This window comes from Acartia tonsa, chromosome 13, assembly GCF_053477335.1.
Source record: "Acartia tonsa isolate MP-2025a chromosome 13, ASM5347733v1, whole genome shotgun sequence".
Taxonomy (NCBI): domain Eukaryota; kingdom Metazoa; phylum Arthropoda; class Copepoda; order Calanoida; family Acartiidae; genus Acartia; species Acartia tonsa.
The window spans coordinates 37684908-37709500 of record NC_137272.1 but is presented as its reverse complement, the minus strand read 5'-3'; the positions used below and the strand labels follow the sequence as shown (position 1 = coordinate 37709500).

Below are 24593 nucleotides of genomic sequence, written 5' to 3'. Positions count from 1 at the left end.
TATCTATGAGGAAAATTATATCATACTTAAAAATAATAAAGCAAAATTGGCAAAAAATTGGCAAAAAAGTTGCATATAGATATTTATCGCATCGTATCATAGAAAGAAATTGTGAGATTAAATCCAGTTTTATTAGCCCCGCGGGGCCAAAGGCCCTTGCTAAAAAACTGGTTTATCTTATAATTTATGATTTTTATTTCAATATTCGTGGAAAATTGTTTGTAATACGATGCTATACAGTTGATATTAATCGGTTTCAAAACCATATATGAATAAGAATAGTAGAAAGAGAGTTCCCTTTTTGCTGCACTGTGCTTGATTTGAAATACAATGTCAGCTTATTTGCATATCAAAGCATTTCAACGAGGGACAGGGATATGGAAGGACGTCCAACTTTTTTTTGAGGGTGGTTTCAAAGGGTGTTACTTCATAAAACCTAATTAATATAAGACCTACACTCATAAGACCTAATGTGACATAGGACCTACACTCATAAGACCTAATATGAAATAAGACCTACACTCATAAGTCCTAATATGACATAAGACCTACACTCATAAGTCCTAATATGACATAGTACGTATAATTTATTATAAAACAAACTAAACATTTTACCAATGAAAGAATTCATAAAGTAAATATTTAAATGTAAAAGGTTTAGGATGGGTAATTTTATGTATCTCTGTAATTTTGAAGGGGTAGGATAAATGATTTCAGAGTTTGATGGGGGAAAACACCTCTTCATCCCATGCCTTCCCACCTTAGTAATATATAGAGCATATAAATTTAATTTGTTTAATGTCTCTTAGAACATAATATCATGATGTTATTTCAAAAAAATTATATAAAATTCCTTTTCTTGGCTTGTAAAAAAGGGGGGAATAACAAATTTTAATTAATTTAATTTTTAATAATTCCAGATCCTACATTCTTCATATTTTTTTATGTTCCCTGCAGTCACAGGTTGACAACTGAATAAGCCATTAGGGATACAAGGAAAACTAATGCAATATTAGATTTATTCAGAGAGAGAGAGAGAGTGAGAGAGAGAGAGAGAGAGAAGGAAAGTGGGCTCTTTATTACACTATTCCCCAAAGTTTAATAATATCGTTATTTTATTCGTTGGCTTAAACTTTGAGGTCTTTATTTGAATTTTAATTGGCTAGTTCATTAAGTTGAGTGTTCAAACGTTTCAACCACTAATTGTATCATTTGGGATGTACCTCAATTTATCGGCCGTTGTCTTATCCCTTTAGATCTCTGAGATTTACCCACCAAACATTCACCAAACATTTACAAAATATTTAAGTTTATTAATTGAAATTTTCAAATCTAATATTATTTAAATATACAAGAAAAAGAAAATGACAGGAAAATTAATTTTATACAACCTTTTATCTTTTTTTCTCTTTTAATTATAAATTATAAATATAAATTCTTGAAATAAGCTTAGGTCTTTCTAACTGTGACCCAAAAAGATCTTTAAAGTGACGTCTAAATTAAAAGTACCCAACCATAAAATTAAATTTAAAGGAATTGTAAAATTAAGCAAAACTATTTTACCTCAAATAAATATTTCACCAGTCAAATTTCGAATTTCCTCTGATCATAATGTGATATTTTTCATATTCATTAAAAAGTTTAACGGGAGAAAAGTTTGGAGAAATTGCTTTCTTTCTAATGAACCATACCTATTCCCTGGCATAAAACCACTATTCATCAACAACAAATTTAATCTTGCACTTAACACTTAGCGCTGATTTCAAATTGACTTTGACAGTACAGCTGGACTGACAGACAGACAAATAAAAATGTTTAACTGGAACAAATATGGATATGTAATGAAAATAGGATATACATGGATATATTGGCAGGGGAATTTTTAGGTTAATTTAGATTGCTAATAAAGGCCTCATATATTGGTCAGTTCGTTTATCCAGAAAAAGAGGGGAGGGTATGAGGTAAAGGGAATGGATGAAGGGTATCGTTAGTTTAGCCAGCTGACAGGAACACTATATTAGAGTCCATAAAAATCTGGTGCAACATCCAAGTGATAATATATCGATTGGTATATGCAATGCGCGCATACATACAAAGTAAGGAAAAACAAGGATTTAAAGGGATAAGCCAATGGCCGATAAATTGATCACCAATAATGATACATAAAGTAGTCCTTCTGTAGATTTAATTTAATGGTTCAAGCGTTTGGACAATATACTAAATTAAACAATCAATCAAAATTTAAGTCCCCAATGTTTTAACTAATAAAAAACGTTATTATAAAACTTTGGGAACTAGTGTAATAAACAGCACAATGTTTCCTGCCACCCTGAGCAAAAGATGAGTTTATTTTAATCATGATCACGACTATCAATTAAAATGCTACTTTATATTAGACTGTGAAGTTTTCAATTGAATATGTTTTTCTCATGTAACATAAAAAAAATTGAGAGTTAGAACCACTAAGAAGTCTTTTTTCTGGAAATGTAAGAACGATTCTTCTGCTACGTATAGTTACGGAGCTACGTGTTAAAATGTCCTAACTGATGTAAAACTTGACTTGCGAGTAAATTTTAAAATATAACAAAAATTAGAGAAGATATTTTGCAAAGAGAGATGCCTACATTTTTTTAATTTCAAATTGCGCGCCTTGTGTTAATAGTAGGAGCCAGATGGTAAAATGTCCCAAAATTTTCTCGCAAGTCAAGTTTAAAGTCAGTTGGGACATTTTAACACGTAGCTCCTAACCTATGCGTAGCACAGGAATCGTTTTTATATTTCCTAAAAATAGACTTCTTAGCGGTTCTAACGATGTGCGTAGTATTTTTCTACTATTAACACAAGCCGCGCAATTTTAATTTTAAAAATGTCCGCATTTAGGCTAAGTAAAGGATAGAAGAGCCCAACAGGGATAATACCCCGTAGTAGTAGGGCCCCGCAGGGTAAAAAAAAAATAAAGTTGAACGAGATTGAATAAACTGGTTTTCCACCTATAGTCCTCTACAAGCCACTTGTTAAAGTAGGACTGAAAAACTTGGATACACATATTATTATGAGACTTCAACGATAGTAAAAGAAGATAGCGCAACTTTAATCATAAAGTCTTTTATAAAATTTTTATACCTATTCTGTATGTTTTAAAAGAACATACTAATCTGTAATTGAAAATCGCTTCATTCCTTTTAGCAAATTTTATAGGAACTTTGAGGTAACCGAAGTATGAAACTGACGTCATACAATACAAATGACCAATGATAGGCAGTATATATTTAAATTAACATGTAGTAGGCCAGTATGAAGTCATTTTTAAAGCACTAACTTCAGTTTCCAAAGTATGTGTACACATGGTATGCCTGAATTACATACATTTTTTACCAATACGTCCCTATAACCATTTCCAGTTTGGCTTTGAAACCAATTAATGTCCGCTGGATTAGAACAGATGCTAAGCCATACTGAAAAATCATGTATCGTACCGTATTATCTCCAATTTTTTAAGAATAACAAAATGTACTATCAAATCTGGTTTTAATCTTTTAAGAATTTTTGATCTTTTCATTTTTGCAGAAAGCTGTTTATAATACGATGTGATAAATAACTATTTTTTCTATCTTTCTGTATATTCTAAACGCTCAATGTTTTTCTTAATGAGTAGGATAACTAAAAGCTTTTCCAATATTGTACGTAATCATTCTTGTTTAGTTTTCATTTTTTCACTAATCTAGACATATCTTAGTTTCTTATCGCTAAAACTATCACGCAAATTTGCGAAAATAAACGGTGTGCATCAGTTTTCACTGATACATTCTATAATACAAAGTAGAACGATGTCTGTCTGTTTGTTTGTCTGTATGTCTGTTTTTTTTTTTTTTTGTAGCGATGAATCTCTTTTTTTAGATTTATTTTTTAAATCTAAATTACGAAAAATTGGTTTAATCAAACCTCTTGGGGCAAAGCCTCTAGAGGCTAGGGGCGAAGCAGCTAGTATTTATCAAAGTATCCAAAACGAAGCTTTTCTATAATTTTGGTCGGTCCGTCCGTTCGTGCATCTGTAACAACTAACTCTTTTCGTTAATTTAGGCATGTTAAAATTGTCCTATCGATTTCATACTTTGCATGGTGATTTTTATGTACAGTTGTATACAATTTAGAAAACGTAGCAACTCTTTAACTGTTACTAGAAAGCCCGTATGTCCATTCAAAAAATGTTTATTTTTAACTTTTTTCTACAAAATGTTTGGTATGATACATGATATTATTATTAAAATAGACATGTTAGAATTATCTTATTGACAAATTTATGTACAATTTTGTTTAGGTCTAGAAATTAATGTTCTTCTTTTAAATTTCTGACACTCTACAGGAGTTATTGTTGGAATTCCTTCCTTCTGATTGAAAAGGTTCGCTATTATTGGATGTCTTCATCAATTTAACATGACAAACGGACCTTTTTTTACTTTTTTCCCAATTCCTAATTAATCAGTGAGGAAGGGGACATTGGGCTGTTTATTACACTTGTCCCAAAAGTTTTATAATTACAATTTCTTATTTGTTGTCTCAACAACTTTTGGGGCTTTTATCGACTTTTGATTGTTTAGTTCATTAAAAGTGTCCTAACTTTTTAATCTGATTTTAATCTACAAAAAGTAAATTTTGTGTATCATCATTGGGTATGCATACCAAGTAATCAGCCATTGTCATATCCCTTTAGATCCATATAAATAGTTAAAAACCTACCCATTTTATACTTGCTTTATGCGGTTGTGAAACAAGTGGAGGTGATCGCACACCGCCTGAAACGGCCCGCAGACCTTATTTTTCAAATGTGTCAAATAAATTTGTAATAATGTTATTAGCCGCCTCCAAATATGCTGAAAATTGTTAACAAAGGTAGCACTACAAGGTGTAAAGGAATAGAAAAAAGGGCTTTTATTTATCAAAATGTCAGTAGAATAAACGTCACGGCAATTGTATGTCAAATATAACACACTTTTATTCAGTGCTATGTAATCAGGATTACTGAAGCTCTTTATATTGCCTATAAAAAATGATGTCATACACTACAAATGACCAATGATAGGCCGGTATAATTCTTAATTGACCAAGGGTAGAACAGTATGACGTAATTTTGTATAGGGAATATATAATGCTTCAGGTTTAATAATTGTGTTAGAATCAACGGCTTGTTGGTTCGTTATTATGTCACCCAATACCACTTTAAACTACTCTCATAAAGTCAACATAAATCATTTATTTTGTATGTTAACAAAATTTTTCTAATTTGTTAGAATATGTTTATATGAGAATAAAAAATACATTTTTTTATATTGTTATTAACCTTCAGATTAAAAAAGAATTAGCTTTTTCCTTTTTTAGTACTGTAAACTATTATGTTATTATCTAAATTATGTAAGTCTAGGCATAAACAAGGAAAACCCTATCAAAAAGAGCGGAACATAAGAAAATATATATTCGTTATTAATTTGATCTGAATTGAAATAAATAAATAAACGATTAAAAAAAATTATGGTAATACACCTTTTACAAAGGCAAAAATGCATAAATTCTAACCTCTATGGTCAAGTAAACCACAGCCAAAAAATCTATGCCAAATTTCAGCACTGAAAATTACGTTTTCTGATGGAGAAACAAACAAATTGAAGGAAAAAACAATTTTATAAAGTGTGTTACTTTTTTATATGTTTCATCATTATTTGGCCACAACTCAGTCAAAAAATGCTTACAAAACATACCTTTTTCGGCCTAAAATACTCAAATAATTCCTTTACAAGCCCCATCAAAGGCAAATTTGGGTGTTACCTTTTTTATGCTCAGATACCATAAAATCAATAAAAAATTCTAATTTATCAAACTTTAAAAATGAGAGAAAAGTATAAATAAGTATTTTTTTTATTGATTTTATGGTATCTGAGCATATAAAAGGTAACAACCAAATTTGCCTTTTTTGTCAATTTTCCTTGAAATATGGAGATATCTCAAAACTGATTGATGGGGATTGTAAACACTTTTAACTGAGCTGTAACCAAATACTGATGAAACACATAAAAAAGTAACACACTTTATTAGATTCGCTTTTTAAATAGGGTAAAAAATTAAGTTATATTGTAATGGTCAAAAGATACAAAAGTTATACCATAAATAAAAGCATTTTCAAAAACCAATGGATATAGAATAGGTGGATATTGTAACGGAAAAATTTAGTTGTCAATTTAGATTGCTAATATAGTTCTTGTATATTGGTCAATACGATCCTCCGATTCTCCTTAACAGGGTAGATTCTCATAGGTCCTGGGAAGGTTTATAACTATTTTGGGGGAGGGTACCACCACCCTCCTAAGAGAAATTACAATAAAATCGAAAAAAATTGAAATATTCCTGCCGCATAGTGTCGCTAGCGTATGAATGTATCTACGTAGCGCGTAGTGGCGCTGCGTAGATACATGAATTTAACAGCTGATTGACCAAAGACAAATTATTTCTCAAATTAGATATTTTAAATAAAAAACAAACATTTAAATGCCACTAGAGGCCTCTAGGGGGCGTAGCCGCTAGTAATATAAAAAGGGTATAGGGGTATCGATATTTTAGCAAGCTTGGAGAAACATTTTATCAAAGTAGGCGCGAACCTCCATGTACTCTATATCCATTAAAATACTGTATATACTCACAAGGTACACCTAAATTTGCGTCTTGCGAATTATTAAAATTATAGGGTAATTTTAAATTTCACATATTCACTATACACTTTGATTAACATATTTTATAGCTCTATTAACTTTTTTGTGGTGTATATCAGTATAAAGATATTAAAAGCATAAAAAAATGTATCTTAAAGTAAAAACAAACTAAAATTAACAGGATGTATGTCTGTATGTGTGTGTGTGTATTTGTCTGATTGTAGTGAACACTCTTCATATGGTTCCCCTTTACCGAGAAACTGCCTTTGGGTCAAGGAAGGTTTATTTTTTTTGTGGGGGGGGGGGGGGGGTGGAAATCGCCCCCTACCCCTGTCGACCACAGAAAAAAATACGTAGCCGCTAGTAACAATATAATTGGAATAACTTTTTCTTGAAATAAAATGTTAAAATATAAACCAACATATTCTGTACATTTCTTACAAGGCGTACTGTGTTTAAGAGTAACAAAGCTTTAGAAACTTAGATTTGGAAACTTAAAACAACTCTAATTCACAATTATAAAAACAAAATAGAAAATATTTAACATAAAAAAAAGACTTGAGGATTTATACATGGTTTTGTAACTTTCCCATACATAACGCATTAAAATGAAAATTTCTATATCCCCAAACCCTGATACTTTAAAGTTTGACTTTACTACATAAGTTAGACTTATAAGTTTATTGAAAGTAAGTACCACTAAGTAGGAAGGGATAAAAGCTGTAAGACGGATGGCAGGATTTGTGGCTTATCTAGGAAATGACAACTTAAAAGCTGTTTTTACCAATGTAATCTTTATATAAAAGTAACAGGATGTCTCTTTGTTTTTGGGTAGTGAAGGTTTTTGACTATTATGGGGGAGGGTACATCCACCCTATAGAGAGAAATCATTGAATACTGATCATATCTTAGCCCCAAAACAGGGGCAATAAGAAAAATATAGAATAGTACAATAATCTAATATTTATAAATTTAAAAACTATAAACTTAGCATTTGCGCCCCTAGCAACTATAATCTAGCAATTCATACCTAGATCAAAAAATTAAATTAGCCTAAAACCATCCCAGACATTATATGAAGCTTCCCGAAAATTAATTTAGTTATCAGCTAGATCTTAACAGCCAAACAAGAAAAAATATTGGCATACTCTGATTTACTTGATTAAATATTGGCATACTATGTTTTACTTGTGGGTATATTGGCATACTCTGCTTTACTTGACAAAATATTGAAACACTCTGCTTGACTTGATCCAGAAAAACCTTACTACTTTATGTAGTGGGATAGTTTCAAACTGTATAATTCAAAGAAATAGTCTTTGACAACCAATAATATGATACACAGATAGTTTATTTTAGTTTGACACTATCTAAAAGAGGCCATGAAGTATTAGCTTTATAACATGCTTTTAGTCACATGTAAGAGGGATAGGGAGTTACAGTTTTGGGTGTAGTCCCTTTCGTGGCAACGCTCCTTAAGGGGCGATTCTTCGCTTTTTCACAGTAGCTTTTCTCCTATTTCTAGCCCCTACAGGGGGCTCTAACCCTGCGGGGCCAATTGCTAAACCCTGTGGGGTAATCACTTAACCCAATATAACCTAACCTAACCTAACCTAAAATAACCTATCAAAAGCAATTTTAAAAATTCGACGAATCGCCCCTTAAGGGACTATTCCCGAATTTTTTTCTGCTCCAAATTATTATAACAATTTAATATTACAATTATAATACAAGGTAGATTTTTATGTAAAAGATATTTTACTAACCTTTTATTTAATAATATAATATTTTTCTTTCATAGACTTTAACATTTAAACTAAACTTTAGTACAAATTAAAGTAAAAACAAGAATCGTTTTCATGAAAACTGGTGACTTTTTAAACTGAACTAATAAAGTTTTTGTCTTTTTTTAGCATGACAGACACACGGTCTAACAAACAATGTATTGATCAGATCCGTATAATTTTTAGGAATCTTGATTAAAAATTGCAGCAGTCTATCTAAAACAGCAGTTGAGAAAATCACAGTTCCCCAACAATAAAGTTTCATCGACAGACAGACGGACAAAATAATGTGTGTTTAGAGTAGATTTACATATATAATAGGAATCTTCACTAAAGCTTTAAGCTGTCTATCTTCAAAATATGCTGAGAAACACATTTCCCCAATGGCATTACGGACGGACAGACAAATTGGACGAGGTGTTAGGACTCCAGATTAGAATATTTTTCAGAGGTTATCATCAAGATATCGAAAACTTAGTTTCTTATTAAAGGCTACACTTTTTTCTTCAACAAGCAATCCCTTATTTTCTACAGAATTCAATGAGAACAAAAAGTTCTATGTTCATATCTCTCTAATTGTACTTGGTTGGGATTATTCAGGGATCTAGAGGGATAAGACATCACATCTCCAATGATGATACACAAAATCAGCCTTGCCAGAAACGTGTGAACACTGAACTTAATAAGCCAACCAATCAAAATTCAATAAAATCTCCGAAGTTGTTGGGCCGACGAAAACATTATTATAAAACTTTGGAGACTTGCGTAATAAAAAGCCCAATGTCCCCTCCCTCCCTGATAGTACTTGGTTTTGATTATTGCATAACTCATGGATGAGTCATAGCTGTCCATCTACTTCATAGTCAGGGTTGGCTATGCATTTAAGTATAAAAATGATACTAATTTGTTTTAGTAGATAATGAAATGTAAAAACTATAGATGTAAGTCCAGTTTTGATGGCCCCGAGGGGCCACATACTTAAACCAACAAAACATGGATTAATTTTTTATTTAACGCCCTCCCCCCTATTATCTCAGTTCTTATTAGAGCTAGAGGGCTAAAAAATTTGTGCAAGACCCCTGGTTGATAATGAATTTTCGACCTTAAGTAAGTCAAAGTCAATTTTCGCTTCCTAGAAGATATTTTCGTATTTTATTTTATTTTAATGCTTTGTTTTAGTCAAAAAAAATATTTTTGCTCTTTACCTGGATGACACTGCCAGGTTTTCTGGCATCCTGTGCCCCCAAGATGAAGATATTCAAAAAATTTCAACTCTTAGTTATGTGTCATACCCATACTTAAAAAGTCACGCAGTTTGGGCTCTTTATCTTTCACACACAGAAAATGAGATAGAAAAAACCGTGGGGGGGGGGGTCAACGCCCCCCCCCCCCGACCGTTAAGGGTTAAGTAATATTCAGAGAGAGCGCGGACAAGGGGCTGTTTACTACGCAAGTTCCCAAAGTTTTATAATAACATTTTCTTATTATCAGTATTTATTGTTATCAGTGGTCAAACATTTCAACTACTAATTGTAAACTACAGAAGGGGTAATTTTGTGTATCATCATGCACATCAATTTAACGGCAATTGTCTTCTCTACCTGTAGATCCCTGAACTGGCCTCATATGTATAAAAACAATATCATTACCTGCATTTAAACAGCCATTAAATCTGCAAAGCTTACATCTTTTTCTTGTTGTAAACTAAAATAGAACATTTTTAAAATAAATATTCATCGATTTTTAAAATCACGCAACCTTAACATTTAAAAATCTATATTAGATTTACATCTAGCAAACTAAAATAATGTATTCCAGTAGAAGTAACATGATCTGTGTCTATCTGTTTTAACTAAAAATCTTTCTAAATGCTGAATCGATATGGTTCTCCTTTACAGTGTAGCTTATCATAGCTTAGGTCCTGGGAAGGTTTATAACTAATTTGGGGGAGGTTACCACCACCTTCCTTAGAGATGTCACCTCTGAAAAAATGACCCCCAACTAAATTATTTTCTTCTTTTTTTAAACAAAAAATTGAAAAAATAACTTCTCTTTTTTTAATATCCTACGTCTCCCCCCCCCCCCACACCAACTTTAACCCACCAAAACTTTAAGCTATAATTTTACGAATCAAAAACAAATAATTGTAGAGTAGCTTCGCAACAAAAGATACTTACATGAACAGAACAATTTTGATTTCCCTGGCATTTAAACTTCTTGTATCCAGTTGTCTGTCAATCAGCATTAGTTTACATTTGAATATAACAGAAAAGCAGCTATATCAGTTGCGTGACAGAATCAGTTAAGACTTTACAGAGAATATTTCTTTGAAAAGTTAGCTTTGAAAAGCTTTGCCTTGGGAAACTAAATCGACCAAGAATTAATACTCTCATATACTTGAATGATATATGACAAAATATAATAAAAAAATGTTCGTCTGCTATACGTTTATTATACATGTATTTTTAAAGCCAATATTGTCCTGCTGTGACGTCATAAATTTCAGGATAGGAGAAGGAAAGGGGCGAAGAAAATCTCTTCAAAGGAGATGGGAGAAATGGGGTTCTTCTTTCCCTTTTCCTTTTTCTTTCCTGAAATTTATGACGTCACAATAGGATAATATGGGCTTTGTCGGTTTCCTTACCCACTTTTCTTCTCATCCCTTCTTTTTAGACGTATTTTTATGACGTCAAACATGACACTTTCCGCTATCCCATAAATCTATTTCATTTTCACTGTAAAAAATATTTTTAAAATCAACACAAGTATTATATACATACAGGCTAATAATCACTGATTAAAGATTAAGACAATGATAATACACAAAATTTCCCTTCTGTAGATTAAAATTAGTTGTCGAAAAGTTTAAACACTCAACTAAATGAATGAACCAATCAAAATTCACTGAAGTCCCCAAAGTTGTTAGGGCAACGAATAAGAAAACGTTATTATAAAACATTGTTGACTAGTGTAATAAATAGCACAATGTTCCCTTTATCTCTGCTTATAATGCATTCAATTCATTGTTATTAGATTTTTGCAATTTTTCAAAAGAAGTCTTAAAGGAATTTTTTTTGCAAATTAGCTTGAAAAAGCATTGATTTAGAAATAGATTGAGCTGGCATAGGAAATAGGAATATTTTATCGTTTAGTGCATGTAATTACAATTCTTTTTACCGATATACAAATTTATAAATTGTGTTTGCTAATTCTTTTTGTAAATGCTATAAATGTTACTAGCAGCTACGCCCCCCCATGAGGCCTCTAGGGGCAATTGAGAAAGGGGGGGGGGGGAATTCGATAATTTAATCATTTATTTCAGGGTTAAAAAGCAAAAGAAAATTTTTTTTTCTTTTTTAGGGGTGATAATTCTTCTTTTCTTAGGAGGGTGTTGGTACCCTCTCCCACAATAGTAATAGAACTTTCTAGGCCCTATGAGATGCAACCCTGTAAAGGAGAATCACATCGGTTCAGAGGTTGGCGAGATCCTTTGATACAGACAAACATCCTGTTGCTTTATAATAAGGATAGATATCTGAAAAATTATTTGGCAAACTTTTTTCTTTTTTTCAAGCGCAAAAAAGTGCATAACATTAAGTTAATATCAGGCTAATATGAATTTAATCAAAAATTTAATGAGGAACTCAACGTTGTCGCTACCTTGTGATAATGAATATAGAATACGTGGATATTGTGAGATATTTTCACATAACCCAGCTGGCTAATGTAACAATATCCCCATCCCCCACTTTACCCAATCCCCTCCACTGACCACTAACTAATATCTGAGGGCTATAATAGAAACCTTAATTGATACAAAAATTCACAATATCCATGTTTTCTATATCCACTCTGGTGGTGAAAAGGGATCAATCAAGATTAGGTTGGACTTGTGGTCAACACAATTTTTAAAAGCGAAGCTTTTCTATAATAAGGGTCGGTCCGTCCATCCGTCAGTCCGTCACGGTTAGCTCTTTAATTTAGGTATGTTAGAATTATCCTACCCTTTTAAAACTTTGCATGCTGATTTCTGTATTAGTTGGGTACTATTTAGAAAGCGTAGGAACTCTATAGTTAATACTAAAATGTATGTACGTCCATTTTAAACATGTTGATCTTTTACTTTTTGACATAAAATTTTTGTATGTTAGAAATATCCGATTCATCTGACTTTTGAAATACTGATTCCTAATACAACAATGTACAAAGTTATAAGCGAAGCATTTCTATAATTAAGTCTAAAAAATGTAAGTATGTCATTAAATATTATTATGTATGTATGCAGTTTTGCAACAAATTTACTTACAATTTTGTTTATACTTATGCAATAATAATCTGCTTATTCAGTTCTGACACTCTAGAAGTGTTGATGTTCGTTTGTCCCTCAATTTCAGAGCTTCGCTTTTATGAATGTTGTCATCCTTGTTATACAGTACAACTATTCTCAAATAGGCAGGAAGGGAGAGAAGAACAATGGATTATGAAATAGACTAGTACCAAAAGTTTAATAACCTCATTAGTTTTTAAATATTTTGGGTACTTTTATTATATTTTGATTGGTTTGTTTCAAATTAGAAGTGTCCACACTTTTCAACCAATATTTCAAAAAGTATGATCATTGGGGATGTATGTATATACATAATTACTGTCTTATCTCTCTAGATCCTTGCAAATAGTTGGCTGATTTCTGTATATTGAACGTAGAAAATGATGTCGCTCTAATAAATTTTACTGTATAATTGTCCTTCTGAATTGGTTTATTTTCATTACATTTCAAACGCTTAAATGGCCGTACCTAGCCTTGTTTTTTTTGCATATTGTAATTTAACACCAATCTATTGCAGTGCAACGCTATAAAGTTCACAACAATGTTATACTATTTTTAGCAGGGATCTAAGAATAAGACAATGGCCAATAAATTGATTATTTCCCCAATAATGATACACAATATTACCCTTTCTGTAGATTACAGTTAAGGGTTGGCACGTTTGGATACTCAATTGAATATACAAAAAAGTACCCAAAGTTATAAAACTTTGGGACTTGTGTAATAATCACTCCAATGTCCCCTTCCACCCTGATTTTATGTAACAGATCCTAAAGTCATACTATTAGTTTTATCACATAGAATAAATATGAAAGTTAATGCTGAAATTAAATTGTGATTAATACCTCTATAAACCTGTTCCCTTATATATTAGGACAAAATAGTGTTTATACATTTCTGCTTCAAATATGAAAAAGAAAAGTTTTAATCTATTTTAAAAATTTATATTATTATCAAAAAAGTTTTATCACATAGAATAAATATGAAAGTTAAAGGTGAAATTGAATTGTGATTAATACCTCTATAAACCTGTTCTCTTATAAATTAGGACAAAATAGTGTTTATACATTTCTGCTTCAAATATGAAAAAGAAAAGTTTTAATCTATTTTAAAAATTTATATCATTACCAAAGAAATGGTTGATGTTAGATTTAATGGCTAAAGAATGTGTCGTAACTTTTGTGATTAAAAAAAAAAAAATAGCTAGTCGGTGTTTTTAGTAAGTATTAGATGTAAAATCATCCAGAAAATTTAGATATGCTTTTAAAATTCTGTTGAGTAATTTAAAAAAAAATCTATTTTGTTGAAGTCCGGTGAATCAAAACTTTGAACTTTGGGAGCTCGTCACGAATGGGTTAAAACAAAATCACAAAATTTCGGACACATTCTTTGTACTTTTTAATTGACACCACTTGAACACCCTTTGAATACACCACTTTGTGTAAAAGTCCTCTCTATGCATAAACATATATAACTACAACTTTTTATGGATCCATGTGAGCGCCTGACATAGCAGTAGTAGATAGCATTTTTTATATCTCTAATATGAAGCAGTATGGTCCAGACTCTATCATAAAAACTCCTCAGCGGAAAGAGGTCATACTAGCATTATTGCCTAAGACCCGGTTCAAAAGTGTCCCACCAATCTATAAAAGACATTGAGGGAATTATATCCTTACTATTATGCTAATTTCAAAAATTAAATATTTTTTATATGAACACCATTTTTGAACCAAGGGGGTTATAAAATCTAAAGTGTTGCAAATTTGTAATTACATAATTAGGCGAAAGGGGCAAAAAAAATTCGGCTCCTAGCGGAATTTTTTTTCATGTCATTATGAAGTTTAAAATCAAATACAGTACACGTGAATCGAATTTACCAATGTTTTTTTTGGAAATACCTATTCTATTATTTAATGTACTAAGTTATTTTAGGGAAGCTTCACATAGGTCACGGGATGGTTTAAGGCTATTTAATTTCTAGATATAATCTTTGGGATATTTATAAGCTTTTTAACTAGATGCTAGGGGCGGAGCCGCTAGTTTGCATTTAAGTATTGAACCATGAAATAGAAGGAATTATCGTTCCCTTGAAAAAAAGCTTAAAACCATCTTTAAGGTTAAGTAAACAATTCCCTAAATATATCCAAAATTTCAATATTTTATATTTAATATAAGACATTTTTGAGATCTTTTGAGGTCTTTTAGCTCATAAGGTCATAGTGTTGGGGGATAATTTAAGATTTCTAAAAATAGTAAAAAATTCGTCATATTCTGAAAATGATTTTATAGCAAAAAGCCAAAACTTGGTAAAGAATGAGCTGAATTCAGGGAGGGCGAGGACAATTGTAATCAAATTATTCTACATCACTTTTCCCCTTCTGTAGTGAACCAGAGAAAGAGGGGATAACGAGCTGTTTATTACACTAGTCCTCAAAGTTTTATACAAAGTTTTCTTATTCGTTGGCGTAACAACTTTGGGGACTTTCACTTAATCTGATTGGTTTGTTTAGCGATCAAACGTTTCAACCACTAATTTCAATCTTCAAAAGGGGTAATTTTAAGTGTCATCATTGGGAATATACATCAGTTTATCGGCCATTGTATTATCCTTTTAGATCCCTGGTAGTGCACAGGTAATACAAACTTTTTTAATGGGGGGGGGGGGGGGAATTGACAATTAATTTTCAGTAGTCCTATCCCAAAAGTCCCTGCAATGGTTGTAAAACTAATAAATCATGAAAACTAGTTGAATGGGGGGAATATAAATTGTTTAACTATTTCATGCCTCAACGCCATAATAACAGGCTTTTAAATTTAAATCATAATACTAAGTTGTTCAAACTTTACATTGGAGGCCTGCCGTGGGAAGTTTTTAGTCCAAAACAACCTCTGCGTATTCCAACAAGGATGGCAACATCCATAAAAGCGAAGCACTGAAACGGTAGAACAAACGGACATTAACACTTGTATAGTGTCAAAACTAAATAATAATAATATAAATGTATAAGAGTCGAAGCAAAATTGTAAGTAAATTTGTTTAAAAACTGCTTGATACAGGATAATGTTTATGGACATACTCACATTTAAAGGCCTTGATTATAGAGTAGCTTAGCTTATAATATTGTACTTTGTTGTCCCAGGAATCAGTATACCAAAAATCAGATCAATCGGATAATTAGATCACATAAAAATTAGTTGTTAAAAACGTAAAAAAATCAAAATGTTTAAAATGGACGTACGGACATTCTGGTAATGATTATAGGGTTGCTAAGCTTTTTAAATCGTACCTAACTACTACAGGAATCACCATGCAAAGTTTGAAATCGATAGGACAATTATAACATGCCTAAATTAACGAAAAAAGCTATCTGTTACGGACGGACGGACCGACCCTAATTATAGAAAAGCTTCGCTTTAATAAAAGGCTCCTAAAGAATTCCATTTAATACCAGAATTTTCAGCCGACCCAATGAGAAGGCCCTCACTAGATAGATACTCTTAGAAAAAAAATATATTGTTGTTGCATTTTTTATAAAAGCTTGGGTGCTTTTCCTCAATGATCACAGAAACCCACTCTTATTTTCTTAAAGATTGTAAATAAAGGAATAAATTACTTTTTTTCTGTTTGCTTACACTCTATGGGTTTGCCTTTACCTTGTTTTCAATATAACCCATCCTAAGGTAAAGAACTTGCCAAGCTCTTTAAGGGAAACCGCCAAACCTTGCATATAAAGATGTTTGTTTATGATTACAAACCTGAAATTACTAAAGACAACATATCCTTTAATAATAAGTCTTCTGTCTGAAATTTTAAACTTGTGATGTTAATGTTTTGGGCCTGTTAATGGGCTAAAGCATACCACTAACAAAGTAATGCCTTCATGTGCTTGTCATACAGGTAGATGGAGATATATTTAACATCTTGTATTACGCCGCAATTTGGGTCTAGACTCGAACTGAACAAACGGAATGGTTAAGCCAAAGTTGCTGTTTATTCTGTTTACTAAATTAGTTGGATCTTTGTTATTTCTTCAACAAGGTAAAGTTACATAAATGTACTATGCACAAGGACAATAATGTTCATTTGTAACTATTCTAGTCAGACATTAAAAAAGATAGCAGGGGTTAATTTAAGGTTGTTGGGATTTCTTTTAATTAGAGTAGCACCATTCGGTTGTTAATCACTGTATAATTTAACCCCCCTCCCCCACTGCAGGAGCTAGGAGCTAAGGTTAGAGTTCACATGGAACACAGCTAGCCGCCGATAGGACGTTGGGTAAATCAGAGAATAGCTGCGGATTGTGTTGTCCTCTACTTTCTTTCAATACAGCTCTATAAAAAATGGACAAATAAGAAAAAAATATTAGAGTTAAATGATCATCTACTCAGCAATGTTGATCGATTAAAACAATTTAATTTATTTTTGAATTACCTTGTAAAATTTACTAAAATCCTTTAACATTCAAGAATAGTTATTTCTCGCATCGTATTATAAACGGCTTTCCGCGGATATAGAATACAATTATAAGATTAAAACTAGTTTTTTTAGCCCCGAGGTGCCGGAGGCACCGGCTAAAAAAACTGGTTTTAATCTTATGATTGTACATTTCTATATTCGTAGAAAACTGGATATAATTCGATGCTAGACATAGTTTTTTCGTATGGATGAGAACCGGTTCCTATCCACCGGATTCGAATGAATACGAGAAAACTTATTCAAAATTGTTTTTAAATAGTAGTTGCATAACCTATCGTTCTATCGTTCAATAACGTATGTATTAGGGTTGGGCCGGATATCCGGTGTGGCCGGATATCCGGCCATTTTCAATATCCGGCCGGATACCGGATATTGAAACTATCCAGCCTGATATCCGACTATGACTTTTTTTTATATTTTACACCAAAAATCTCTGCTTTTTAAAATTTTAAATGGCTACAATTTTTTTATTATTGAAGCTAGAAGAACATTTTTTGAATATGTTTATCTTTATGTAAATTTTATATATGAAATCTCAAAAGTTTATTAATAAATTTTTTTTGCTACTTTAATATCTGGTAATTTAGCCGGTTATCCGGCCGGATATCCGGTAATTTGGCCGGATAACCGGATATTTGCCGGATATCCGGCATTTAAAATCAGCCGGATATCCGGTATCCGGCCAAAAAAGTATCCGGCCCAACCCTAGTATGTATATCTTATGGAATAAGCCTTTCTCTAATATCATCGTTTTTTTAGAACAATACCTTATCCTGATTCCATGAAATTGAACCAATAATTACAAGTAAAATGATTTCTCGTATTCATTTGAATTCGGTGGATAGGAACCGGTTCTTATCCATACGAAAAAACTATGGCTAGCATCGTATTATATCCAGCTTTCTACGAATATAAAAATGTACAATCATAAGATTAAAACCAGTTTTTTAGCCCGTGCCCTCGGCACCTCGGGGCTTAAAACTGGTTTTAATCTTATAATTGTACATACTATATCCGCGGAAAGCAGTTTATAATACGATGCGAGAAATAACTATTCTGAGCCAAAATTAAAACTTTTATTTTGTGTCTAACCACAAAGTATAACATTTAGCCAGTGCAAAACTTAAAAGGACTCTATGCAAAGTCAAAATTTGCGAAGTTAGTGTAGGTTTTACTGGGGTGGTGTCGGGTTCGAGTCTGGGCCACACTGGGTCACACTAAAGACGTTCTGTGCTGTACGAATGACACTAATAATGGAGCTGGGAGTATGCCATGGCAAATAAAAAGGCGCAGCTCATTACCATGCACAGTTATGACTTCCTGACAAACGTAATGCAATCAAAGAGTTATCAGTGAAACATACCAAAAAGAGTTCAAACATAACCTTCCCCTTATTGGATAGAAGGAAATAAAAAAAACGTTATTCTAATTATTCTTATTTCTCCTTTTTTTATTTTGTGGATGGAGATTACTTTAAAAAGTTTTTCTCATAAACTACAAATTGCTTAATTATTACACTTATATAACTATGTTTGTATTTGTGTTTCTTTTACCACTTATATTTATAATTATTGCAGCTGCTGCCCTAACCTCTAGGGGCTATGAAAATGAGTCAAACCAGATTAAAACCAACCTAGGATAAATATGAGGCTTCCCTGAATAGTTCAATTAAAGAGATCCAGTCTCAAACAAAAAGCCTTACTACATAATATAGACTACTTTTTAAAGTCACTGTTCACTGGCGAAATAATATTTGTAGATTAAAAGGATATATAGAATACTTGGATATAATGAGAGATTCTCGCATACCCTGCTAAATGTTTCTCCATGCTGGCTAATATAACGATACCCCCGTTCACCCTTTATGGCTTTACCCCATCCCCTTCTCTGACCATGGACGAACGTATTGACCAATAACTAAGGTCTATACTAGCACCCTAAGTAGAAGACAAACATTTCCCTGTCACAATATACTAGGGTTGGGCCAGATATCCGGTGCAATATAATCTTTTACATTTTACAACAAAAATATCTGCCTTTCAAATTTTAAATGGCTGTAATTGTCTTATTATTGAATCTAAAAGAACAATTATTTTAATAGTTACTTAATTTTTAAGTTTTAACCTTAATTTTATATAATAAAACACCAGCTTATGAAGAAATTTAGTTTTTGCTACTTTAAAAACTTGTATTTTGGCCGGTTATCCGGTAATTTGGCCGGATAACCGGTAATTTGCCGGATATCTGGCGTTGGCCGGATATCCGACTGGATACCGGATATCCGGTATCCGGCCAAAAAAGTATCCGGCCCAAACCTACAATATCCACGTATTCTATATCCAATGTAGATTGTTCTAAATTGTCTGTGTAAACTAATGTTTCCTGAACTGCCCGTCTGAAGAAAGCTCGGCAGGATGTACAGGCAATACCTCCATAATAATTGTGTCGTCCAGCCTGAAAATATAAACAAATATTATCCTTATACTAAAGTAACAGGATGTCTATGTGTCTGTCTGTGTGTCTGTACCGAAGGATCTCGCTAACCGCTGAACCGATCGGGTTCTCCTTAACAGGGTAGCTTCTCATAAGTCCCGGGAAGGTTTATAACTATTTTGGGGGAGGGTACCACCACCCTCCCAAGAGAAATGACAAAAAAATTAAAATTTTTTAAAATTTAGAGGAGACTTCAACGTCAAATAAGGTGGTATCGTACATAAAAAATTAACTTTAACAAACAACAACATTTAAAGTGCCACTAGAGGCCTCTAGGGGCGTAGCCGCTAGTATTAAGATAATTCCATAAGAATTGTTTCTGTTACTGTAGTACAAAAAATGAATAATAAAACAATAGAGGTAGAATATACGTAGAAATTATGGCAGGGGAAAAATTGGTCCATTCGTTCATCCAGTATAAGGGAAGGTGATGGGGTACAGATGGTGGAAGAGGGGAATTTTAATCTAAAGTAGGGGTAATTTTGTGTATCAACATTGGGGATGTACATTAATTTATCGGCCATTGTCTTTTCCCATTAAATCCCTATGTTCAGTTACAAGTGCAAAATAACCACCTGACCTTTATATATATCTATTGTTTATAAATCAAACAAGGATGACAACATCCATAAAAGCGAAGCTCTGAAACGGTAGGACAAGCGGACATTAACACTTGTATAATGTCAGAACTGAATAATCAGAATGTAAATGTATAAGAGTCAAACCAAAATTGTAAGTAAATTTGTTGAAAAACTGCTTGATACAGGATAATGTTTATGGGCATAATTACATTTTTAGGACTTGATTATAGAGTTGCTTCGCTTACAATATTGTACTTTGTTGTTCCAGGAATCAGTATACCAAAAATCAGACCAATCGGATAATTAGGTCAAATATAAATTTGTTGTTAAAAATGTAAAAAAATCAACATGTTTAAAATGAACGTACGGACATTCTGGTAATGATTATAGAGTTGCTACGCTTTCTAACTCGTACTTAACTTCTACAGGAATCACCATGCAAAGTTTAAAATCGATAGGACAATTCTAACATGCCTAAATTAACGAAAAAAGCTATCCGTGACGGACGGACGGACGGACCGACCCTAATTATAGAAAAGCTTCGCTTTTAAAAAGGAATGTTGTAAAATGAATCACTTTTAAAGGCCTAAATGAATCCTTTTATTGATAAAATTGTCTAACTGTCTAATTGTTTCTTATTATTGCATTATGTATTTTGACAGATGTATTAAGATGCCTTTTTTTTCTAAAAATGGAACTCAAATAGTCCCTAATATCCTGTACATTCGTTAAGATACATTTAAAATTTGCCATTATTCTATTAAAAAATAAACTTTTCAAGATTATTTCCATATAAGATAATCATACATGTATTTTACAAGAAGATGATTTACGTTCGTCGTTTATTAATGTTTAATTATTACCCCCCCCCCGTACACTTTTTAAAGAACTTAATTTAAAAAAAGAGGAGGGATGCTAGTTTTATCGTTATTTCTACGAGAGTCCCTCTACCTAAAGACAATACATACTAACCTAACCTGACCTAAAGTAGGAACTTTTATTTCCCATCATTGATCAAACAATGTACAAACTTACAATTCAAGTATTAATCATTATTAAAACAGCAACAAAAAGAGCAATTACATGACACAGGTGATTGGAAGTATATCTTTGCAGGGATCTAAAGGGATAAGACAATGGCCGTTAAATTGATTTACACCCCAATTATAATACACAAATTACTCCTTCTGTAGATTACAATTAGTGGTTAAAACGTTTGAACACTGAACTTAATGAATCAACCAATCAATAAAATTCATAGGAGGTCCTCAAAGTTGTTATGCCTACGAATAAGAAAACGCTATTATAAAACTTTGTGAACTAGTGTAATCAACAACTCAATGACCCCATCCTCCCTGGATTGGAAGTATATCTTTGTGTTGCTCAGACACAATATTGTGATATCAAACAGGGGTACAGTGATATGACATTGAAAGATAGTTTTCACAAAAGCACAAACATTCATGAAGGGAGGGGACAATGGGCTGTTAATTACTCCAATCATGATTTTCTGGCTTAACAACTTTAGGGACCTTAGTGAATTTAATTGGTTGATTCATAAAGTTGAATGTTCAACCGTTTCAATTACTAATTCTAATCTAGAGAAGAGGTGATTTTGTGTATCATCAGTGGAAATGTACATCAATTTATCGACCATTGTCTTATCACTTTAGATCCCTGCTCTTCAAAGAACAAAAAATTCATCAAGGAATCAAAAATACAACATTTCCAGCTTTAAAGTGGATCCTTCTATTGCTGAAAATGATTAATGCAATACAGATTGTAGACCTAGATATTAAATGACCAACATTAAAATTAGGTTTCTGTAAATTTTGTTTAGAGACTATTAGGAACCTAGCATCAAATTATTTTTTTATTAAAAGACAGTAAGTTGTAAACTGAAGTAAGTTAGAAATAAATAATACTTGACTGCCATTTTTTTAGCATTTAGCTAGATGATAACAATAATTTTAGAAAGCTTAAATATTTATTATTGCATATTATTGATCTTTAATAAGAAAATGAGCTCTGAAGTCGTACATTCACTTTACATCTACATCTTATAAAATAACTTGAAAAGAATAATTTCATGCCGAGGACCATAACCCTGCGTTGTCCTAAACCCTGTGGGGCTAACCACTACCAGGATTTTTTTCTGGGCTCAACAAGGCCATTTCAGGAAAATCGCCCAATCTGCTTATGATCATTTATTACCCCTTTTAATTATAAACTATTGAGTCTTTTTGTCAATTTGAAAGATTATGCAAAAGTGAATACACAGAATTGGTGGATGGATGTATTGCCTTTGAAAGATGTAAAATGCTTTTAAAGCCGTCATTGTTATGTTACTTCATCTTAAGATTGCGGGTGATTATACAGTTCAACTCCCCAAAAATTTAGTATATTTAAAAATAATCAGTAACAGTAATCCACGGATATTGAAACAAAAAAATATAAGATTAAAACAATTATGTTAATAATTATATGATTTTTATTTTAATATTCATGAAAAATTGTCTTTAATACAGGATTTTTCAGTATGGCTGAGTACCGATTCTAATCCAGCGGATATTAATCGGTTTGGAAGCAATACTGAAAATATCATTAAAAATTTCTAGATAATTGATTTAGTAAGAACACCTTAAGATTATATCTTGTTTTACAGATCCCTCTATATAATACATACAAAATCAAATACTTTAATTGGAGTTTTAAATAATCTATAATTTGATTTCAAGTACAAAGCTTCCGCTATAAACAAAACAGAGGAGAGAGGAAATACAATACACAGTATGAAAATTGTAATTTTTTTTTATTAAGTATTTTATAAGTATTTTGAAGCAACTTAATAATTTATCGTTTTAATACCAATATTTTAAGAACTTTAGATATTTATTACACAAAACATTAAAAAAAATATTTGTAGATAATTATTTTTGAAATGATTTTAAAACAAGGGAGGGGAGATATGTTCTTTTTCAGTCCTGAAACCTACATTCAATCATTTTAACCTAACCTAACCTGACCTAAAGTAATAAACATACAAATTAAAAAAAAAACTCTTGTCGCCACCCTTTTAATTTTTTATTGCAAAAAAAAGTGGAGGAGGGTTTCTATGCTTGACAAGGCAATTGAAGGGAAAACGCCAGTTTTAATGTTGCAAATTTATTTTATCTGTATTGCATAAACAATCAAATGTGCAAGCTGTTTTACTTCACATTGATATAATCGATTTCAATTCTGTCCCTAGTACATTTAAAGATACTGATTTAAAAGTTAAAAATTAGAAAATTGGTATTAATACCTCTGGGGAAATACGGGCTTTAATCTAGTTTCCAAGGTAATATCCCAACTAATGCAGATAACTAATTCTTTCATTGCGAGACCTTTGTCTGGAAGTCCTAACTTTGCATGGTAATGAATTGCACCTGTTTTAGGTCAAGGTATCGCCCCCATTCTAGCTATCAATGTTGGGCATCTGACATATCATTAGTAGGTACAGCTTTCAACATCTTTAGTTATGACCCGATTTCGCAACGACGAATTATAATAAATCATTTTTAACTACTGTTTTTTTTAACTCAAAACTTTTATTAAGCAATCCTTGATAGCGTTGGTCAGAAAGATTTTTAAACAAGATAGACATTTAAGAAATTCATACAGCCAAATATGAACATTTCAAATATACAAGAGTAGGTACAGCTATTCAAACATTCTAATCATTCAAAGTTTTTATTCATTTATTTGTAAAAAAAGAATATAAGTAAAAAAGAGAAATACAATCAAAGGTGTGCGTCATGTGAGTGTTAACTCCTAAATTCATTTTGAAATTTGATATGTCAGCCTTCCTCTTATTGTACCCCCTAATGGTTTTAACCCCCCCCCCCCCCGAGTAAATTACCCTGCACGCCACTGCATACAAGGATCAATCATTCAAAATCAATCGATATTTTTTGAGGAAGTTTATGAGTTTATATTATTTCTTGAATTCAACGTGTGAATGAAAAGACATCGTAAATACTCTACATTTTAACCAGAATTTCAAATAAGGATGACAACATCCATAAGTAGCTGATACTAAAAAAATTCATATGGAAATACGGGCAAAGAAATCACGAATATGATTAAATAAAAGAAAAAAACCCATAAACCTTTCTCTCTTATTTTTTTTATATTTATATTTTATAGCACTACTGACAGATCGATAAAAAAAAAAGTACACACTGGATT

At 32.0% G+C, this 24593-nt stretch overlaps 2 protein-coding genes across 2 annotated transcripts in view; both read right to left on the bottom strand.

Annotated features, from left to right (window-relative positions):
* LOC145303888 (uncharacterized) overlaps positions 1–10741 on the bottom strand; it is a 48989-nt gene extending 38248 nt beyond the window's left edge. The window contains exons 1-2 of the mRNA XM_080145549.1: positions 10660–10741; positions 10132–10186 (exon numbers count right to left, since the gene is read on the bottom strand). The gene's annotated coding sequence lies outside the window, so the exon portion shown is untranslated. The remainder of the gene's footprint in view (positions 1–10131; positions 10187–10659) is intronic.
* Positions 10742–18460: 7719 nt separating this feature from the next.
* The window catches only part of LOC145335282 (uncharacterized), a 138926-nt gene continuing 132793 nt past the window's right edge, over positions 18461–24593 (bottom strand). The window contains exons 11-12 of the mRNA XM_080181020.1: positions 19605–19743; positions 18461–18522 (exon numbers count right to left, since the gene is read on the bottom strand). Coding sequence (XP_080037146.1) covers positions 18461–18522; positions 19605–19743 — 201 coding nt within the window. The remainder of the gene's footprint in view (positions 18523–19604; positions 19744–24593) is intronic.